Source organism: Tenrec ecaudatus, chromosome 13, assembly GCF_050624435.1.
Source record: "Tenrec ecaudatus isolate mTenEca1 chromosome 13, mTenEca1.hap1, whole genome shotgun sequence".
NCBI lineage: Eukaryota > Metazoa > Chordata > Mammalia > Afrosoricida > Tenrecidae > Tenrec > Tenrec ecaudatus.
The window spans coordinates 64,329,078-64,349,453 of NC_134542.1; the positions used below are offsets into that span (position 1 = coordinate 64,329,078).

General features: G+C 61.9%; 9 protein-coding genes across 9 annotated transcripts; all 9 read left to right on the forward strand.

Annotated features, from left to right (window-relative positions):
- Positions 1-4,965: 4,965 nt before the first annotated feature.
- Positions 4,966-5,247, forward strand: LOC142423951 (transcription elongation factor 1 homolog; the record flags this gene model as incomplete). The annotated part of the gene is made up of 1 exon (XM_075529081.1): positions 4,966-5,247. A coding segment is annotated over exon 1 (282 nt), but the record flags the coding sequence as incomplete, so codon positions are not given.
- A 1,433-nt stretch (positions 5,248-6,680) lies between these two features.
- On the forward strand, positions 6,681-6,962 carry LOC142423952 (transcription elongation factor 1 homolog; the record flags this gene model as incomplete). Its single annotated transcript, XM_075529082.1, has 1 exon — positions 6,681-6,962. A coding segment is annotated over exon 1 (282 nt), but the record flags the coding sequence as incomplete, so codon positions are not given.
- Positions 6,963-8,393: 1,431 nt separating this feature from the next.
- LOC142423953 (transcription elongation factor 1 homolog) lies at positions 8,394-8,675 on the forward strand (the record flags this gene model as incomplete). Its single annotated transcript, XM_075529083.1, has 1 exon — positions 8,394-8,675. A coding segment is annotated over exon 1 (282 nt), but the record flags the coding sequence as incomplete, so codon positions are not given.
- Positions 8,676-10,106: 1,431 nt separating this feature from the next.
- LOC142423954 (transcription elongation factor 1 homolog) lies at positions 10,107-10,388 on the forward strand (the record flags this gene model as incomplete). Its single annotated transcript, XM_075529085.1, has 1 exon — positions 10,107-10,388. A coding segment is annotated over exon 1 (282 nt), but the record flags the coding sequence as incomplete, so codon positions are not given.
- A 1,431-nt stretch (positions 10,389-11,819) lies between these two features.
- Positions 11,820-12,101, forward strand: LOC142423955 (transcription elongation factor 1 homolog; the record flags this gene model as incomplete). Its single annotated transcript, XM_075529086.1, has 1 exon — positions 11,820-12,101. A coding segment is annotated over exon 1 (282 nt), but the record flags the coding sequence as incomplete, so codon positions are not given.
- Positions 12,102-13,532: 1,431 nt separating this feature from the next.
- On the forward strand, positions 13,533-13,814 carry LOC142423956 (transcription elongation factor 1 homolog; the record flags this gene model as incomplete). The annotated part of the gene is made up of 1 exon (XM_075529087.1): positions 13,533-13,814. A coding segment is annotated over exon 1 (282 nt), but the record flags the coding sequence as incomplete, so codon positions are not given.
- Positions 13,815-15,245: 1,431 nt separating this feature from the next.
- LOC142423957 (transcription elongation factor 1 homolog) lies at positions 15,246-15,527 on the forward strand (the record flags this gene model as incomplete). Its single annotated transcript, XM_075529088.1, has 1 exon — positions 15,246-15,527. A coding segment is annotated over exon 1 (282 nt), but the record flags the coding sequence as incomplete, so codon positions are not given.
- Positions 15,528-16,954: 1,427 nt separating this feature from the next.
- On the forward strand, positions 16,955-17,236 carry LOC142423958 (transcription elongation factor 1 homolog; the record flags this gene model as incomplete). The annotated part of the gene is made up of 1 exon (XM_075529089.1): positions 16,955-17,236. A coding segment is annotated over exon 1 (282 nt), but the record flags the coding sequence as incomplete, so codon positions are not given.
- A 1,441-nt stretch (positions 17,237-18,677) lies between these two features.
- Positions 18,678-18,959, forward strand: LOC142423959 (transcription elongation factor 1 homolog; the record flags this gene model as incomplete). Its single annotated transcript, XM_075529090.1, has 1 exon — positions 18,678-18,959. A coding segment is annotated over exon 1 (282 nt), but the record flags the coding sequence as incomplete, so codon positions are not given.
- Between the last annotated feature and the right edge of the window lie 1,417 nt (positions 18,960-20,376).

Here is a 20,376-nt window from a genome sequence, read left to right on the forward strand (position 1 = left end):
ATCACCCACCTCTCCGACCCCGTGGACGTGTACAACGCCTGGGTCGATGCCTGTGAGGAGGCCAACCAAGAGCAGCCCCAGAGAAGCGCCCCTGAGGCCACCCACGGTGTCCCCAACGGCAGCCGTCCACAGCGGGCGAGCACCCCACGGGCCCTGGTTCCTCTCAGATGCCTGAGCCCCGGAGCATGAATAAAGCGTTCTGCCAGCTTGTCTGGGGGCAGGGGGCGGATGGGGGCGCCCAGGACAAACAGACTGTGCTGAGAGCGGTAGGGACTGAAAGAGAGAGCGTCAGAGACGAAAAAAGAAGAGATGGACTGAATAAGAGAATGAGAGAGGGGGGCGGGGGAGAGTGAGAAAGAGAAAGCGAGCGAGCAAGAGACACAGAGAGAGGGAGAGAATGAAAGACCTTGAGAGAGAGATGTACAAATAGGTTCATCCACCTATTCGATTAGTATTCCAGGAATCCGTGAAGTCCTTGATTTGTGCATGTGAGCATGTCTCCATTTCACTGGTCCCATCACCTTCCCAACAGTTGTGCCGCCATCATCCAGGCCACAGCCAACACGGTTATCCTCCCTTCACACGGTGTCCGGTGTTTTGTATTCCCTCGTTCTCCCTGGTACCTCTCAGGGGTCACCCCGCCCTCCTGTTGGCTCCTCGGCGACACACACACACACACACACACACACACACACACACACACACACACACACACAGCCTCCCTCCAAATCCCCTGGGAAAGGAAGCCTTTCCTTTGACACCGTCCAACCTGATTCCACAGGTGGCCATGGTAGGATATACTTTTCCTGCCTCGCCTGAAGCCTGGCAGGCGAGCACTTGGAGCTTGGAGCTGGCCTAGGCAGGGGACAGCTCTTGGCACATGCTTTCCGCTCCCTGGTGTCTCCCCGCGCCCTCCAACTCTCCTCTGCCCGGTCCCTGTCTTTCCTCAGCCCAGTCACGGCCCCTCCCCACAGGGGGACTCCAGAAACTCAGAGGAATGATTCCCATGCACACTGCCCTGAGGCGATCTGGGCAGGGCTGCATATCCAGCCCGCCCTCCCCCCCCAGCCCCACCTCGAGGGCGTGGCCTCCTCAGGCAGGTTTGTATAAATTGACCGCTGGCGGGCCCTAGGCCCTTGGACTCCAGCTCCCTTCTCCAGCCACTCCTGGATCTGGTTTCCGGCTCCTGCTCCGCCTCCGACTCCGCCTCCGCCTCCGCTTCCCCAGAAGGCCGCCTGCTGATCCCAGGAGCCATCTGCGACCTGCCAGGAGGACGACGACCAGGATCCACGACGACGCTGCCTCCACAGCCAGTGGCGTCCCTGCTCCGCTTGGCCTCGCTTCCTTCCTCCAGCCCTCCTCCCGCCCCTGTTGGTCTGGTCGGCACCCGCAGCTGCAGCCAACCAGCCAGCCAGCCAGCTAGCCAGCAAGCAGGGGAAGCCTTCAAGTGCCACCCGACTGACCTGCCGGGCCCACGGGGCTCGCTCACCGACCCACCCACCTCCGCCTCCACCACTGCGCGCCTCGCTGGGGTCCATCATGGGGCGCGGCAAGCCTAAGCAGAAGCCGCCTCCCAAGAAGAAGAGGACCGGCACCCTGGACACGGAGTTCACCTGCCCCTTCTGCAACCACCCCAAGGCTTGTGAAGCAAAGATGGACCGTGCCCGCGGCAAAGCGGTCATCTCCTGTGGCGTCTGCTTCGAGGCTTTCCAGGCGCCCATCACCCACCTCTCCGACCCCGTGGACGTGTACAACGCCTGGGTCGATGCCTGTGAGGAGGCCAACCAAGAGCAGCCCCAGAGAAGCGCCCCTGAGGCCACCCACGGTGTCCCCAACGGCAGCCGTCCACAGCGGGCGAGCACCCCACGGGCCCTGGTTCCTCTCAGATGCCTGAGCCCCGGAGCATGAATAAAGCGTTCTGCCAGCTTGTCTGGGGGCAGGGGGCGGATGGGGGCGCCCAGGACAAACAGACTGTGCTGAGAGCGGTAGGGACTGAAAGAGAGAGCGTCAGAGACGAAAAAAGAAGAGATGGACTGAATAAGAGAATGAGAGAGGGGGGCGGGGGAGAGTGAGAAAGAGAAAGCGAGCGAGCAAGAGACACAGAGAGAGGGAGAGAATGAAAGACCTTGAGAGAGAGATGTACAAATAGGTTCATCCACCTATTCGATTAGTATTCCAGGAATCCGTGAAGTCCTTGATTTGTGCATGTGAGCATGTCTCCATTTCACTGGTCCCATCACCTTCCCAACAGTTGTGCCGCCATCATCCAGGCCACAGCCAACACGGTTATCCTCCCTTCACACGGTGTCCGGTGTTTTGTATTCCCTCGTTCTCCCTGGTACCTCTCAGGGGTCACCCCGCCCTCCTGTTGGCTCCTCGGCGACACACACACACACACACACACACACACACACACACACACACACACATACAGCCTCCCTCCAAATCCCCTGGGAAAGGAAGCCTTTCCTTTGACACCGTCCAACCTGATTCCACAGGTGGCCATGGTAGGATATACTTTTCCTGCCTCGCCTGAAGCCTGGCAGGCGAGCACTTGGAGCTTGGAGCTGGCCTAGGCAGGGGACAGCTCTTGGCACATGCTTTCCGCTCCCTGGTGTCTCCCCGCGCCCTCCAACTCTCCTCTGCCCGGTCCCTGTCTTTCCTCAGCCCAGTCACGGCCCCTCCCCACAGGGGGACTCCAGAAACTCAGAGGAATGATTCCCATGCACACTGCCCTGAGGCGATCTGGGCAGGGCTGCATATCCAGCCCGCCCTCCCCCCCCAGCCCCACCTCGAGGGCGTGGCCTCCTCAGGCAGGTTTGTATAAATTGACCGCTGGCGGGCCCTAGGCCCTTGGACTCCAGCTCCCTTCTCCAGCCACTCCTGGATCTGGTTTCCGGCTCCTGCTCCGCCTCCGACTCCGCCTCCGCCTCCGCTTCCCCAGAAGGCCGCCTGCTGATCCCAGGAGCCATCTGCGACCTGCCAGGAGGACGACGACCAGGATCCACGACGACGCTGCCTCCACAGCCAGTGGCGTCCCTGCTCCGCTTGGCCTCGCTTCCTTCCTCCAGCCCTCCTCCCGCCCCTGTTGGTCTGGTCGGCACCCGCAGCTGCAGCCAACCAGCCAGCCAGCCAGCTAGCCAGCAAGCAGGGGAAGCCTTCAAGTGCCACCCGACTGACCTGCCGGGCCCACGGGGCTCGCTCACCGACCCACCCACCTCCGCCTCCACCACTGCGCGCCTCGCTGGGGTCCATCATGGGGCGCGGCAAGCCTAAGCAGAAGCCGCCTCCCAAGAAGAAGAGGACCGGCACCCTGGACACGGAGTTCACCTGCCCCTTCTGCAACCACCCCAAGGCTTGTGAAGCAAAGATGGACCGTGCCCGCGGCAAAGCGGTCATCTCCTGTGGCGTCTGCTTCGAGGCTTTCCAGGCGCCCATCACCCACCTCTCCGACCCCGTGGACGTGTACAACGCCTGGGTCGATGCCTGTGAGGAGGCCAACCAAGAGCAGCCCCAGAGAAGCGCCCCTGAGGCCACCCACGGTGTCCCCAACGGCAGCCGTCCACAGCGGGCGAGCACCCCACGGGCCCTGGTTCCTCTCAGATGCCTGAGCCCCGGAGCATGAATAAAGCGTTCTGCCAGCTTGTCTGGGGGCAGGGGGCGGATGGGGGCGCCCAGGACAAACAGACTGTGCTGAGAGCGGTAGGGACTGAAAGAGAGAGCGTCAGAGACGAAAAAAGAAGAGATGGACTGAATAAGAGAATGAGAGAGGGGGGCGGGGGAGAGTGAGAAAGAGAAAGCGAGCGAGCAAGAGACACAGAGAGAGGGAGAGAATGAAAGACCTTGAGAGAGAGATGTACAAATAGGTTCATCCACCTATTCGATTAGTATTCCAGGAATCCGTGAAGTCCTTGATTTGTGCATGTGAGCATGTCTCCATTTCACTGGTCCCATCACCTTCCCAACAGTTGTGCCGCCATCATCCAGGCCACAGCCAACACGGTTATCCTCCCTTCACACGGTGTCCGGTGTTTTGTATTCCCTCGTTCTCCCTGGTACCTCTCAGGGGTCACCCCGCCCTCCTGTTGGCTCCTCGGCGACACACACACACACACACACACACACACACACACACACACACAGCCTCCCTCCAAATCCCCTGGGAAAGGAAGCCTTTCCTTTGACACCGTCCAACCTGATTCCACAGGTGGCCATGGTAGGATATACTTTTCCTGCCTCGCCTGAAGCCTGGCAGGCGAGCACTTGGAGCTTGGAGCTGGCCTAGGCAGGGGACAGCTCTTGGCACATGCTTTCCGCTCCCTGGTGTCTCCCCGCGCCCTCCAACTCTCCTCTGCCCGGTCCCTGTCTTTCCTCAGCCCAGTCACGGCCCCTCCCCACAGGGGGACTCCAGAAACTCAGAGGAATGATTCCCATGCACACTGCCCTGAGGCGATCTGGGCAGGGCTGCATATCCAGCCCGCCCTCCCCCCCCAGCCCCACCTCGAGGGCGTGGCCTCCTCAGGCAGGTTTGTATAAATTGACCGCTGGCGGGCCCTAGGCCCTTGGACTCCAGCTCCCTTCTCCAGCCACTCCTGGATCTGGTTTCCGGCTCCTGCTCCGCCTCCGACTCCGCCTCCGCCTCCGCTTCCCCAGAAGGCCGCCTGCTGATCCCAGGAGCCATCTGCGACCTGCCAGGAGGACGACGACCAGGATCCACGACGACGCTGCCTCCACAGCCAGTGGCGTCCCTGCTCCGCTTGGCCTCGCTTCCTTCCTCCAGCCCTCCTCCCGCCCCTGTTGGTCTGGTCGGCACCCGCAGCTGCAGCCAACCAGCCAGCCAGCCAGCTAGCCAGCAAGCAGGGGAAGCCTTCAAGTGCCACCCGACTGACCTGCCGGGCCCACGGGGCTCGCTCACCGACCCACCCACCTCCGCCTCCACCACTGCGCGCCTCGCTGGGGTCCATCATGGGGCGCGGCAAGCCTAAGCAGAAGCCGCCTCCCAAGAAGAAGAGGACCGGCACCCTGGACACGGAGTTCACCTGCCCCTTCTGCAACCACCCCAAGGCTTGTGAAGCAAAGATGGACCGTGCCCGCGGCAAAGCGGTCATCTCCTGTGGCGTCTGCTTCGAGGCTTTCCAGGCGCCCATCACCCACCTCTCCGACCCCGTGGACGTGTACAACGCCTGGGTCGATGCCTGTGAGGAGGCCAACCAAGAGCAGCCCCAGAGAAGCGCCCCTGAGGCCACCCACGGTGTCCCCAACGGCAGCCGTCCACAGCGGGCGAGCACCCCACGGGCCCTGGTTCCTCTCAGATGCCTGAGCCCCGGAGCATGAATAAAGCGTTCTGCCAGCTTGTCTGGGGGCAGGGGGCGGATGGGGGCGCCCAGGACAAACAGACTGTGCTGAGAGCGGTAGGGACTGAAAGAGAGAGCGTCAGAGACGAAAAAAGAAGAGATGGACTGAATAAGAGAATGAGAGAGGGGGGCGGGGGAGAGTGAGAAAGAGAAAGCGAGCGAGCAAGAGACACAGAGAGAGGGAGAGAATGAAAGACCTTGAGAGAGAGATGTACAAATAGGTTCATCCACCTATTCGATTAGTATTCCAGGAATCCGTGAAGTCCTTGATTTGTGCATGTGAGCATGTCTCCATTTCACTGGTCCCATCACCTTCCCAACAGTTGTGCCGCCATCATCCAGGCCACAGCCAACACGGTTATCCTCCCTTCACACGGTGTCCGGTGTTTTGTATTCCCTCGTTCTCCCTGGTACCTCTCAGGGGTCACCCCGCCCTCCTGTTGGCTCCTCGGCGACACACACACACACACACACACACACACACACACACACACACACACACAGCCTCCCTCCAAATCCCCTGGGAAAGGAAGCCTTTCCTTTGACACCGTCCAACCTGATTCCACAGGTGGCCATGGTAGGATATACTTTTCCTGCCTCGCCTGAAGCCTGGCAGGCGAGCACTTGGAGCTTGGAGCTGGCCTAGGCAGGGGACAGCTCTTGGCACATGCTTTCCGCTCCCTGGTGTCTCCCCGCGCCCTCCAACTCTCCTCTGCCCGGTCCCTGTCTTTCCTCAGCCCAGTCACGGCCCCTCCCCACAGGGGGACTCCAGAAACTCAGAGGAATGATTCCCATGCACACTGCCCTGAGGCGATCTGGGCAGGGCTGCATATCCAGCCCGCCCTCCCCCCCCAGCCCCACCTCGAGGGCGTGGCCTCCTCAGGCAGGTTTGTATAAATTGACCGCTGGCGGGCCCTAGGCCCTTGGACTCCAGCTCCCTTCTCCAGCCACTCCTGGATCTGGTTTCCGGCTCCTGCTCCGCCTCCGACTCCGCCTCCGCCTCCGCTTCCCCAGAAGGCCGCCTGCTGATCCCAGGAGCCATCTGCGACCTGCCAGGAGGACGACGACCAGGATCCACGACGACGCTGCCTCCACAGCCAGTGGCGTCCCTGCTCCGCTTGGCCTCGCTTCCTTCCTCCAGCCCTCCTCCCGCCCCTGTTGGTCTGGTCGGCACCCGCAGCTGCAGCCAACCAGCCAGCCAGCCAGCTAGCCAGCAAGCAGGGGAAGCCTTCAAGTGCCACCCGACTGACCTGCCGGGCCCACGGGGCTCGCTCACCGACCCACCCACCTCCGCCTCCACCACTGCGCGCCTCGCTGGGGTCCATCATGGGGCGCGGCAAGCCTAAGCAGAAGCCGCCTCCCAAGAAGAAGAGGACCGGCACCCTGGACACGGAGTTCACCTGCCCCTTCTGCAACCACCCCAAGGCTTGTGAAGCAAAGATGGACCGTGCCCGCGGCAAAGCGGTCATCTCCTGTGGCGTCTGCTTCGAGGCTTTCCAGGCGCCCATCACCCACCTCTCCGACCCCGTGGACGTGTACAACGCCTGGGTCGATGCCTGTGAGGAGGCCAACCAAGAGCAGCCCCAGAGAAGCGCCCCTGAGGCCACCCACGGTGTCCCCAACGGCAGCCGTCCACAGCGGGCGAGCACCCCACGGGCCCTGGTTCCTCTCAGATGCCTGAGCCCCGGAGCATGAATAAAGCGTTCTGCCAGCTTGTCTGGGGGCAGGGGGCGGATGGGGGCGCCCAGGACAAACAGACTGTGCTGAGAGCGGTAGGGACTGAAAGAGAGAGCGTCAGAGACGAAAAAAGAAGAGATGGACTGAATAAGAGAATGAGAGAGGGGGGCGGGGGAGAGTGAGAAAGAGAAAGCGAGCGAGCAAGAGACACAGAGAGAGGGAGAGAATGAAAGACCTTGAGAGAGAGATGTACAAATAGGTTCATCCACCTATTCGATTAGTATTCCAGGAATCCGTGAAGTCCTTGATTTGTGCATGTGAGCATGTCTCCATTTCACTGGTCCCATCACCTTCCCAACAGTTGTGCCGCCATCATCCAGGCCACAGCCAACACGGTTATCCTCCCTTCACACGGTGTCCGGTGTTTTGTATTCCCTCGTTCTCCCTGGTACCTCTCAGGGGTCACCCCGCCCTCCTGTTGGCTCCTCGGCGACACACACACACACACACACACACACACACACACACACACACACACAGCCTCCCTCCAAATCCCCTGGGAAAGGAAGCCTTTCCTTTGACACCGTCCAACCTGATTCCACAGGTGGCCATGGTAGGATATACTTTTCCTGCCTCGCCTGAAGCCTGGCAGGCGAGCACTTGGAGCTTGGAGCTGGCCTAGGCAGGGGACAGCTCTTGGCACATGCTTTCCGCTCCCTGGTGTCTCCCCGCGCCCTCCAACTCTCCTCTGCCCGGTCCCTGTCTTTCCTCAGCCCAGTCACGGCCCCTCCCCACAGGGGGACTCCAGAAACTCAGAGGAATGATTCCCATGCACACTGCCCTGAGGCGATCTGGGCAGGGCTGCATATCCAGCCCGCCCTCCCCCCCCAGCCCCACCTCGAGGGCGTGGCCTCCTCAGGCAGGTTTGTATAAATTGACCGCTGGCGGGCCCTAGGCCCTTGGACTCCAGCTCCCTTCTCCAGCCACTCCTGGATCTGGTTTCCGGCTCCTGCTCCGCCTCCGACTCCGCCTCCGCCTCCGCTTCCCCAGAAGGCCGCCTGCTGATCCCAGGAGCCATCTGCGACCTGCCAGGAGGACGACGACCAGGATCCACGACGACGCTGCCTCCACAGCCAGTGGCGTCCCTGCTCCGCTTGGCCTCGCTTCCTTCCTCCAGCCCTCCTCCCGCCCCTGTTGGTCTGGTCGGCACCCGCAGCTGCAGCCAACCAGCCAGCCAGCCAGCTAGCCAGCAAGCAGGGGAAGCCTTCAAGTGCCACCCGACTGACCTGCCGGGCCCACGGGGCTCGCTCACCGACCCACCCACCTCCGCCTCCACCACTGCGCGCCTCGCTGGGGTCCATCATGGGGCGCGGCAAGCCTAAGCAGAAGCCGCCTCCCAAGAAGAAGAGGACCGGCACCCTGGACACGGAGTTCACCTGCCCCTTCTGCAACCACCCCAAGGCTTGTGAAGCAAAGATGGACCGTGCCCGCGGCAAAGCGGTCATCTCCTGTGGCGTCTGCTTCGAGGCTTTCCAGGCGCCCATCACCCACCTCTCCGACCCCGTGGACGTGTACAACGCCTGGGTCGATGCCTGTGAGGAGGCCAACCAAGAGCAGCCCCAGAGAAGCGCCCCTGAGGCCACCCACGGTGTCCCCAACGGCAGCCGTCCACAGCGGGCGAGCACCCCACGGGCCCTGGTTCCTCTCAGATGCCTGAGCCCCGGAGCATGAATAAAGCGTTCTGCCAGCTTGTCTGGGGGCAGGGGGCGGATGGGGGCGCCCAGGACAAACAGACTGTGCTGAGAGCGGTAGGGACTGAAAGAGAGAGCGTCAGAGACGAAAAAAGAAGAGATGGACTGAATAAGAGAATGAGAGAGGGGGGCGGGGGAGAGTGAGAAAGAGAAAGCGAGCGAGCAAGAGACACAGAGAGAGGGAGAGAATGAAAGACCTTGAGAGAGAGATGTACAAATAGGTTCATCCACCTATTCGATTAGTATTCCAGGAATCCGTGAAGTCCTTGATTTGTGCATGTGAGCATGTCTCCATTTCACTGGTCCCATCACCTTCCCAACAGTTGTGCCGCCATCATCCAGGCCACAGCCAACACGGTTATCCTCCCTTCACACGGTGTCCGGTGTTTTGTATTCCCTCGTTCTCCCTGGTACCTCTCAGGGGTCACCCCGCCCTCCTGTTGGCTCCTCGGCGACACACACACACACACACACACACACACACACACACACACACACACAGCCTCCCTCCAAATCCCCTGGGAAAGGAAGCCTTTCCTTTGACACCGTCCAACCTGATTCCACAGGTGGCCATGGTAGGATATACTTTTCCTGCCTCGCCTGAAGCCTGGCAGGCGAGCACTTGGAGCTTGGAGCTGGCCTAGGCAGGGGACAGCTCTTGGCACATGCTTTCCGCTCCCTGGTGTCTCCCCGCGCCCTCCAACTCTCCTCTGCCCGGTCCCTGTCTTTCCTCAGCCCAGTCACGGCCCCTCCCCACAGGGGGACTCCAGAAACTCAGAGGAATGATTCCCATGCACACTGCCCTGAGGCGATCTGGGCAGGGCTGCATATCCAGCCCGCCCTCCCCCCCCAGCCCCACCTCGAGGGCGTGGCCTCCTCAGGCAGGTTTGTATAAATTGACCGCTGGCGGGCCCTAGGCCCTTGGACTCCAGCTCCCTTCTCCAGCCACTCCTGGATCTGGTTTCCGGCTCCTGCTCCGCCTCCGACTCCGCCTCCGCCTCCGCTTCCCCAGAAGGCCGCCTGCTGATCCCAGGAGCCATCTGCGACCTGCCAGGAGGACGACGACCAGGATCCACGACGACGCTGCCTCCACAGCCAGTGGCGTCCCTGCTCCGCTTGGCCTCGCTTCCTTCCTCCAGCCCTCCTCCCGCCCCTGTTGGTCTGGTCGGCACCCGCAGCTGCAGCCAACCAGCCAGCCAGCCAGCTAGCCAGCAAGCAGGGGAAGCCTTCAAGTGCCACCCGACTGACCTGCCGGGCCCACGGGGCTCGCTCACCGACCCACCCACCTCCGCCTCCACCACTGCGCGCCTCGCTGGGGTCCATCATGGGGCGCGGCAAGCCTAAGCAGAAGCCGCCTCCCAAGAAGAAGAGGACCGGCACCCTGGACACGGAGTTCACCTGCCCCTTCTGCAACCACCCCAAGGCTTGTGAAGCAAAGATGGACCGTGCCCGCGGCAAAGCGGTCATCTCCTGTGGCGTCTGCTTCGAGGCTTTCCAGGCGCCCATCACCCACCTCTCCGACCCCGTGGACGTGTACAACGCCTGGGTCGATGCCTGTGAGGAGGCCAACCAAGAGCAGCCCCAGAGAAGCGCCCCTGAGGCCACCCACGGTGTCCCCAACGGCAGCCGTCCACAGCGGGCGAGCACCCCACGGGCCCTGGTTCCTCTCAGATGCCTGAGCCCCGGAGCATGAATAAAGCGTTCTGCCAGCTTGTCTGGGGGCAGGGGGCGGATGGGGGCGCCCAGGACAAACAGACTGTGCTGAGAGCGGTAGGGACTGAAAGAGAGAGCGTCAGAGACGAAAAAAGAAGAGATGGACTGAATAAGAGAATGAGAGAGGGGGGCGGGGGAGAGTGAGAAAGAGAAAGCGAGCGAGCAAGAGACACAGAGAGAGGGAGAGAATGAAAGACCTTGAGAGAGAGATGTACAAATAGGTTCATCCACCTATTCGATTAGTATTCCAGGAATCCGTGAAGTCCTTGATTTGTGCATGTGAGCATGTCTCCATTTCACTGGTCCCATCACCTTCCCAACAGTTGTGCCGCCATCATCCAGGCCACAGCCAACACGGTTATCCTCCCTTCACACGGTGTCCGGTGTTTTGTATTCCCTCGTTCTCCCTGGTACCTCTCAGGGGTCACCCCGCCCTCCTGTTGGCTCCTCGGCGACACACACACACACACACACACACACACACACACACACACACACACAGCCTCCCTCCAAATCCCCTGGGAAAGGAAGCCTTTCCTTTGACACCGTCCAACCTGATTCCACAGGTGGCCATGGTAGGATATACTTTTCCTGCCTCGCCTGAAGCCTGGCAGGCGAGCACTTGGAGCTTGGAGCTGGCCTAGGCAGGGGACAGCTCTTGGCACATGCTTTCCGCTCCCTGGTGTCTCCCCGCGCCCTCCAACTCTCCTCTGCCCGGTCCCTGTCTTTCCTCAGCCCAGTCACGGCCCCTCCCCACAGGGGGACTCCAGAAACTCAGAGGAATGATTCCCATGCACACTGCCCTGAGGCGATCTGGGCAGGGCTGCATATCCAGCCCGCCCTCCCCCCCCAGCCCCACCTCGAGGGCGTGGCCTCCTCAGGCAGGTTTGTATAAATTGACCGCTGGCGGGCCCTAGGCCCTTGGACTCCAGCTCCCTTCTCCAGCCACTCCTGGATCTGGTTTCCGGCTCCTGCTCCGCCTCCGACTCCGCCTCCGCCTCCGCTTCCCCAGAAGGCCGCCTGCTGATCCCAGGAGCCATCTGCGACCTGCCAGGAGGACGACGACCAGGATCCACGACGACGCTGCCTCCACAGCCAGTGGCGTCCCTGCTCCGCTTGGCCTCGCTTCCTTCCTCCAGCCCTCCTCCCGCCCCTGTTGGTCTGGTCGGCACCCGCAGCTGCAGCCAACCAGCCAGCCAGCCAGCTAGCCAGCAAGCAGGGGAAGCCTTCAAGTGCCACCCGACTGACCTGCCGGGCCCACGGGGCTCGCTCACCGACCCACCCACCTCCGCCTCCACCACTGCGCGCCTCGCTGGGGTCCATCATGGGGCGCGGCAAGCCTAAGCAGAAGCCGCCTCCCAAGAAGAAGAGGACCGGCACCCTGGACACGGAGTTCACCTGCCCCTTCTGCAACCACCCCAAGGCTTGTGAAGCAAAGATGGACCGTGCCCGCGGCAAAGCGGTCATCTCCTGTGGCGTCTGCTTCGAGGCTTTCCAGGCGCCCATCACCCACCTCTCCGACCCCGTGGACGTGTACAACGCCTGGGTCGATGCCTGTGAGGAGGCCAACCAAGAGCAGCCCCAGAGAAGCGCCCCTGAGGCCACCCACGGTGTCCCCAACGGCAGCCGTCCACAGCGGGCGAGCACCCCACGGGCCCTGGTTCCTCTCAGATGCCTGAGCCCCGGAGCATGAATAAAGCGTTCTGCCAGCTTGTCTGGGGGCAGGGGGCGGATGGGGGCGCCCAGGACAAACAGACTGTGCTGAGAGCGGTAGGGACTGAAAGAGAGAGCGTCAGAGACGAAAAAAGAAGAGATGGACTGAATAAGAGAATGAGAGAGGGGGGCGGGGGAGAGTGAGAAAGAGAAAGCGAGCGAGCAAGAGACACAGAGAGAGGGAGAGAATGAAAGACCTTGAGAGAGAGATGTACAAATAGGTTCATCCACCTATTCGATTAGTATTCCAGGAATCCGTGAAGTCCTTGATTTGTGCATGTGAGCATGTCTCCATTTCACTGGTCCCATCACCTTCCCAACAGTTGTGCCGCCATCATCCAGGCCACAGCCAACACGGTTATCCTCCCTTCACACGGTGTCCGGTGTTTTGTATTCCCTCGTTCTCCCTGGTACCTCTCAGGGGTCACCCCGCCCTCCTGTTGGCTCCTCGGCGACACACACACACACACACACACACACACACACACACACACACACACAGCCTCCCTCCAAATCCCCTGGGAAAGGAAGCCTTTCCTTTGACACCGTCCAACCTGATTCCACAGGTGGCCATGGTAGGATATACTTTTCCTGCCTCGCCTGAAGCCTGGCAGGCGAGCACTTGGAGCTTGGAGCTGGCCTAGGCAGGGGACAGCTCTTGGCACATGCTTTCCGCTCCCTGGTGTCTCCCCGCGCCCTCCAACTCTCCTCTGCCCGGTCCCTGTCTTTCCTCAGCCCAGTCACGGCCCCTCCCCACAGGGGGACTCCAGAAACTCAGAGGAATGATTCCCATGCACACTGCCCTGAGGCGATCTGGGCAGGGCTGCATATCCAGCCCGCCCTCCCCCCCCAGCCCCACCTCGAGGGCGTGGCCTCCTCAGGCAGGTTTGTATAAATTGACCGCTGGCGGGCCCTAGGCCCTTGGACTCCAGCTCCCTTCTCCAGCCACTCCTGGATCTGGTTTCCGGCTCCTGCTCCGCCTCCGACTCCGCCTCCGCCTCCGCTTCCCCAGAAGGCCGCCTGCTGATCCCAGGAGCCATCTGCGACCTGCCAGGAGGACGACGACCAGGATCCACGACGACGCTGCCTCCACAGCCAGTGGCGTCCCTGCTCCGCTTGGCCTCGCTTCCTTCCTCCAGCCCTCCTCCCGCCCCTGTTGGTCTGGTCGGCACCCGCAGCTGCAGCCAACCAGCCAGCCAGCCAGCTAGCCAGCAAGCAGGGGAAGCCTTCAAGTGCCACCCGACTGACCTGCCGGGCCCACGGGGCTCGCTCACCGACCCACCCACCTCCGCCTCCACCACTGCGCGCCTCGCTGGGGTCCATCATGGGGCGCGGCAAGCCTAAGCAGAAGCCGCCTCCCAAGAAGAAGAGGACCGGCACCCTGGACACGGAGTTCACCTGCCCCTTCTGCAACCACCCCAAGGCTTGTGAAGCAAAGATGGACCGTGCCCGCGGCAAAGCGGTCATCTCCTGTGGCGTCTGCTTCGAGGCTTTCCAGGCGCCCATCACCCACCTCTCCGACCCCGTGGACGTGTACAACGCCTGGGTCGATGCCTGTGAGGAGGCCAACCAAGAGCAGCCCCAGAGAAGCGCCCCTGAGGCCACCCACGGTGTCCCCAACGGCAGCCGTCCACAGCGGGCGAGCACCCCACGGGCCCTGGTTCCTCTCAGATGCCTGAGCCCCGGAGCATGAATAAAGCGTTCTGCCAGCTTGTCTGGGGGCAGGGGGCGGATGGGGGCGCCCAGGACAAACAGACTGTGCTGAGAGCGGTAGGGACTGAAAGAGAGAGCGTCAGAGACGAAAAAAGAAGAGATGGACTGAATAAGAGAATGAGAGAGGGGGGCGGGGGAGAGTGAGAAAGAGAAAGCGAGCGAGCAAGAGACACAGAGAGAGGGAGAGAATGAAAGACCTTGAGAGAGAGATGTACAAATAGGTTCATCCACCTATTCGATTAGTATTCCAGGAATCCGTGAAGTCCTTGATTTGTGCATGTGAGCATGTCTCCATTTCACTGGTCCCATCACCTTCCCAACAGTTGTGCCGCCATCATCCAGGCCACAGCCAACACGGTTATCCTCCCTTCACACGGTGTCCGGTGTTTTGTATTCCCTCGTTCTCCCTGGTACCTCTCAGGGGTCACCCCGCCCTCCTGTTGGCTCCTCGGCGACACACACACACACACACACACACACACACACACACACACACACACAGCCTCCCTCCAAATCCCCTGGGAAAGGAAGCCTTTCCTTTGACACCGTCCAACCTGATTCCACAGGTGGCCATGGTAGGATATACTTTTCCTGCCTCGCCTGAAGCCTGGCAGGCGAGCACTTGGAGCTTGGAGCTGGCCTAGGCAGGGGACAGCTCTTGGCACATGCTTTCCGCTCCCTGGTGTCTCCCCGCGCCCTCCAACTCTCCTCTGCCCGGTCCCTGTCTTTCCTCAGCCCAGTCACGGCCCCTCCCCACAGGGGGACTCCAGAAACTCAGAGGAATGATTCCCATGCACACTGCCCTGAGGCGATCTGGGCAGGGCTGCATATCCAGCCCGCCCTCCCCCCCCAGCCCCACCTCGAGGGCGTGGCCTCCTCAGGCAGGTTTGTATAAATTGACCGCTGGCGGGCCCTAGGCCCTTGGACTCCAGCTCCCTTCTCCAGCCACTCCTGGATCTGGTTTCCGGCTCCTGCTCCGCCTCCGACTCCGCCTCCGCCTCCGCTTCCCCAGAAGGCCGCCTGCTGATCCCAGGAGCCATCTGCGACCTGCCAGGAGGACGACGACCAGGATCCACGACGACGCTGCCTCCACAGCCAGTGGCGTCCCTGCTCCGCTTGGCCTCGCTTCCTTCCTCCAGCCCTCCTCCCGCCCCTGTTGGTCTGGTTGGCACCCGCAGCTGCAGCCAACCAGCCAGCCAGCCAGCTAGCCAGCAAGCAGGGGAAGCCTTCAAGTGCCACCCGACTGACCTGCCGGGCCCACGGGGCTCGCTCACCGACCCACCCACCTCCGCCTCCACCACTGCGCGCCTCGCTGGGGTCCATCATGGGGCGCGGCAAGCCTAAGCAGAAGCCGCCTCCCAAGAAGAAGAGGACCGGCACCCTGGACACGGAGTTCACCTGCCCCTTCTGCAACCACCCCAAGGCTTGTGAAGCAAAGATGGACCGTGCCCGCGGCAAAGCGGTCATCTCCTGTGGCGTCTGCTTCGAGGCTTTCCAGGCGCCCATCACCCACCTCTCCGACCCCGTGGACGTGTACAACGCCTGGGTCGATGCCTGTGAGGAGGCCAACCAAGAGCAGCCCCAGAGAAGCGCCCCTGAGGCCACCCACGGTGTCCCCAACGGCAGCCGTCCACAGCGGGCGAGCACCCCACGGGCCCTGGTTCCTCTCAGATGCCTGAGCCCCGGAGCATGAATAAAGCGTTCTGCCAGCTTGTCTGGGGGCAGGGGGCGGATGGGGGCGCCCAGGACAAACAGACTGTGCTGAGAGCGGTAGGGACTGAAAGAGAGAGCGTCAGAGACGAAAAAAGAAGAGATGGACTGAATAAGAGAATGAGAGAGGGGGGCGGGGGAGAGTGAGAAAGAGAAAGCGAGCGAGCAAGAGACACAGAGAGAGGGAGAGAATGAAAGACCTTGAGAGAGAGATGTACAAATAGGTTCATCCACCTATTCGATTAGTATTCCAGGAATCCGTGAAGTCCTTGATTTGTGCATGTGAGCATGTCTCCATTTCACTGGTCCCATCACCTTCCCAACAGTTGTGCCGCCATCATCCAGGCCACAGCCAACACGGTTATCCTCCCTTCACACGGTGTCCGGTGTTTTGTATTCCCTCGTTCTCCCTGGTACCTCTCAGGGGTCACCCCGCCCTCCTGTTGGCTCCTCGGCGACACACACACACACACACACACACACACACACACACACACACAGCCTCCCTCCAAATCCCCTGGGAAAGGAAGCCTTTCCTTTGACACCGTCCAACCTGATTCCACAGGTGGCCATGGTAGGATATACTTTTCCTGCCTCGCCTGAAGCCTGGCAGGCGAGCACTTGGAGCTTGGAGCTGGCCTAGGCAGGGGACAGCTCTTGGCACATGCTTTCCGCTCCCTGGTGTCTCCCCGCGCCCTCCAACTCTCCTCTGCCCGGTCCCTGTCTTTCCTCAGCCCAGTCACGGCCCCTCCCCACAGGGGGACTCCAGAAACTCAGAGGAATGATTCCCATGCACACTGCCCTGAGGCGATCTGGGCAGGGCTGCATATCCAGCCCGCCCTCCCCCCCCAGCCCCACCTCGAGGGCGTGGCCTCCTCAGGCAGGTTTGTATAAATTGACCGCTGGCGGGCCCTAGGCCCTTGGACTCCAGCTCCCTTCTCCAGCCACTCCTGGATCTGGTTTCCGGCTCCTGCTCCGCCTCCGACTCCGCCTCCGCCTCCGCTTCCCCAGAAGGCCGCCTGCTGATCCCAGGAGCCATCTGCGACCTGCCAGGAGGACGACGACCAGGATCCACGACGACGCTGCCTCCACAGCCAGTGGCGTCCCTGCTCCGCTTGGCCTCGCTTCCTTCCTCCAGCCCTCCTCCCGCCCCTGTTGGTCTGGTCGGCACCCGCAGCTGCAGCCAACCAGCCAGCCAGCCAGCTAGCCAGCAAGCAGGGGAAGCCTTCAAGTGCCACCCGACTGACCTGCCGGGCCCACGGGGCTCGCTCACCGACCCACCCACCTCCGCCTCCACCACTGCGCGCCTCGCTGGGGTCCATCATGGGGCGCGGCAAGCCTAAGCAGAAGCCGCCTCCCAAGAAGAAGAGGACCGGCACCCTGGACACGGAGTTCACCTGCCCCTTCTGCAACCACCCCAAGGCTTGTGAAGCAAAGATGGACCGTGCCCGCGGCAAAGCGGTCATCTCCTGTGGCGTCTGCTTCGAGGCTTTCCAGGCGCCCATCACCCACCTCTCCGACCCCGTGGACGTGTACAACGCCTGGGTCGATGCCTGTGAGGAGGCCAACCAAGAGCAGCCCCAGAGAAGCGCCCCTGAGGCCACCCACGGTGTCCCCAACGGCAGCCGTCCACAGCGGGCGAGCACCCCACGGGCCCTGGTTCCTCTCAGATGCCTGAGCCCCGGAGCATGAATAAAGCGTTCTGCCAGCTTGTCTGGGGGCAGGGGGCGGATGGGGGCGCCCAGGACAAACAGACTGTGCTGAGAGCGGTAGGGACTGAAAGAGAGAGCGTCAGAGACGAAAAAAGAAGAGATGGACTGAATAAGAGAATGAGAGAGGGGGGCGGGGGAGAGTGAGAAAGAGAAAGCGAGCGAGCAAGAGACACAGAGAGAGGGAGAGAATGAAAGACCTTGAGAGAGAGATGTACAAATAGGTTCATCCACCTATTCGATTAGTATTCCAGGAATCCGTGAAGTCCTTGATTTGTGCATGTGAGCATGTCTCCATTTCACTGGTCCCATCACCTTCCCAACAGTTGTGCCGCCATCATCCAGGCCACAGCCAACACGGTTATCCTCCCTTCACACGGTGTCCGGTGTTTTGTATTCCCTCGTTCTCCCTGGTACCTCTCAGGGGTCACCCCGCCCTCCTGTTGGCTCCTCGGCGACACACACACACACACACACACACACACACACACACACACACACACACACACACACAGCCTCCCTCCAAATCCCCTGGGAAAGGAAGCCTTTCCTTTGACACCGTCCAACCTGATTCCACAGGTGGCCATGGTAGGATATACTTTTCCTGCCTCGCCTGAAGCCTGGCAGGCGAGCACTTGGAGCTTGGAGCTGGCCTAGGCAGGGGACAGCTCTTGGCACATGCTTTCCGCTCCCTGGTGTCTCCCCGCGCCCTCCAACTCTCCTCTGCCCGGTCCCTGTCTTTCCTCAGCCCAGTCACGGCCCCTCCCCACAGGGGGACTCCAGAAACTCAGAGGAATGATTCCCATGCACACTGCCCTGAGGCGATCTGGGCAGGGCTGCATATCCAGCCCGCCCTCCCCCCCCAGCCCCACCTCGAGGGCGTGGCCTCCTCAGGCAGGTTTGTATAAATTGACCGCTGGCGGGCCCTAGGCCCTTGGACTCCAGCTCCCTTCTCCAGCCACTCCTGGATCTGGTTTCCGGCTCCTGCTCCGCCTCCGACTCCGCCTCCGCCTCCGCTTCCCCAGAAGGCCGCCTGCTGATCCCAGGAGCCATCTGCGACCTGCCAGGAGGACGACGACCAGGATCCACGACGACGCTGCCTCCACAGCCAGTGGCGTCCCTGCTCCGCTTGGCCTCGCTTCCTTCCTCCAGCCCTCCTCCCGCCCCTGTTGGTCTGGTCGGCACCCGCAGCTGCAGCCAACCAGCCAGCCAGCCAGCTAGCCAGCAAGCAGGGGAAGCCTTCAAGTGCCACCCGACTGACCTGCCGGGCCCACGGGGCTCGCTCACCGACCCACCCACCTCCGCCTCCACCACTGCGCGCCTCGCTGGGGTCCATCATGGGGCGCGGCAAGCCTAAGCAGAAGCCGCCTCCCAAGAAGAAGAGGACCGGCACCCTGGACACGGAGTTCACCTGCCCCTTCTGCAACCACCCCAAGGCTTGTGAAGCAAAGATGGACCGTGCCCGCGGCAAAGCGGTCATCTCCTGTGGCGTCTGCTTCGAGGCTTTCCAGGCGCCCATCACCCACCTCTCCGACCCCGTGGACGTGTACAACGCCTGGGTCGATGCCTGTGAGGAGGCCAACCAAGAGCAGCCCCAGAGAAGCGCCCCTGAGGCCACCCACGGTGTCCCCAACGGCAGCCGTCCACAGCGGGCGAGCACCCCACGGGCCCTGGTTCCTCTCAGATGCCTGAGCCCCGGAGCATGAATAAAGCGTTCTGCCAGCTTGTCTGGGGGCAGGGGGCGGATGGGGGCGCCCAGGACAAACAGACTGTGCTGAGAGCGGTAGGGACTGAAAGAGAGAGCGTCAGAGACGAAAAAAGAAGAGATGGACTGAATAAGAGAATGAGAGAGGGGGGCGGGGGAGAGTGAGAAAGAGAAAGCGAGCGAGCAAGAGACACAGAGAGAGGGAGAGAATGAAAGACCTTGAGAGAGAGATGTACAAATAGGTTCATCCACCTATTCGATTAGTATTCCAGGAATCCGTGAAGTCCTTGATTTGTGCATGTGAGCATGTCTCCATTTCACTGGTCCCATCACCTTCCCAACAGTTGTGCCGCCATCATCCAGGCCACAGCCAACACGGTTATCCTCCCTTCACACGGTGTCCGGTGTTTTGTATTCCCTCGTTCTCCCTGGTACCTCTCAGGGGTCACCCCGCCCTCCTGTTGGCTCCTCGGCGACACACACACACACACACACACACACACACACACACACACACACACACACACACAGCCTCCCTCCAAATCCCCTGGGAAAGGAAGCCTTTCCTTTGACACCGTCCAACCTGATTCCACAGGTGGCCATGGTAGGATATACTTTTCCTGCCTCGCCTGAAGCCTGGCAGGCGAGCACTTGGAGCTTGGAGCTGGCCTAGGCAGGGGACAGCTCTTGGCACATGCTTTCCGCTCCCTGGTGTCTCCCCGCGCCCTCCAACTCTCCTCTGCCCGGTCCCTGTCTTTCCTCAGCCCAGTCACGGCCCCTCCCCACAGGGGGACTCCAGAAACTCAGAGGAATGATTCCCATGCACACTGCCCTGAGGCGATCTGGGCAGGGCTGCATATCCAGCCCGCCCTCCCCCCCCAGCCCCACCTCGAGGGCGTGGCCTCCTCAGGCAGGTTTGTATAAATTGACCGCTGGCGGGCCCTAGGCCCTTGGACTCCAGCTCCCTTCTCCAGCCACTCCTGGATCTGGTTTCCGGCTCCTGCTCCGCCTCCGACTCCGCCTCCGCCTCCGCTTCCCCAGAAGGCCGCCTGCTGATCCCAGGAGCCATCTGCGACCTGCCAGGAGGACGACGACCAGGATCCACGACGACGCTGCCTCCACAGCCAGTGGCGTCCCTGCTCCGCTTGGCCTCGCTTCCTTCCTCCAGCCCTCCTCCCGCCCCTGTTGGTCTGGTCGGCACCCGCAGCTGCAGCCAACCAGCCAGCCAGCCAGCTAGCCAGCAAGCAGGGGAAGCCTTCAAGTGCCACCCGACTGACCTGCCGGGCCCACGGGGCTCGCTCACCGACCCACCCACCTCCGCCTCCACCACT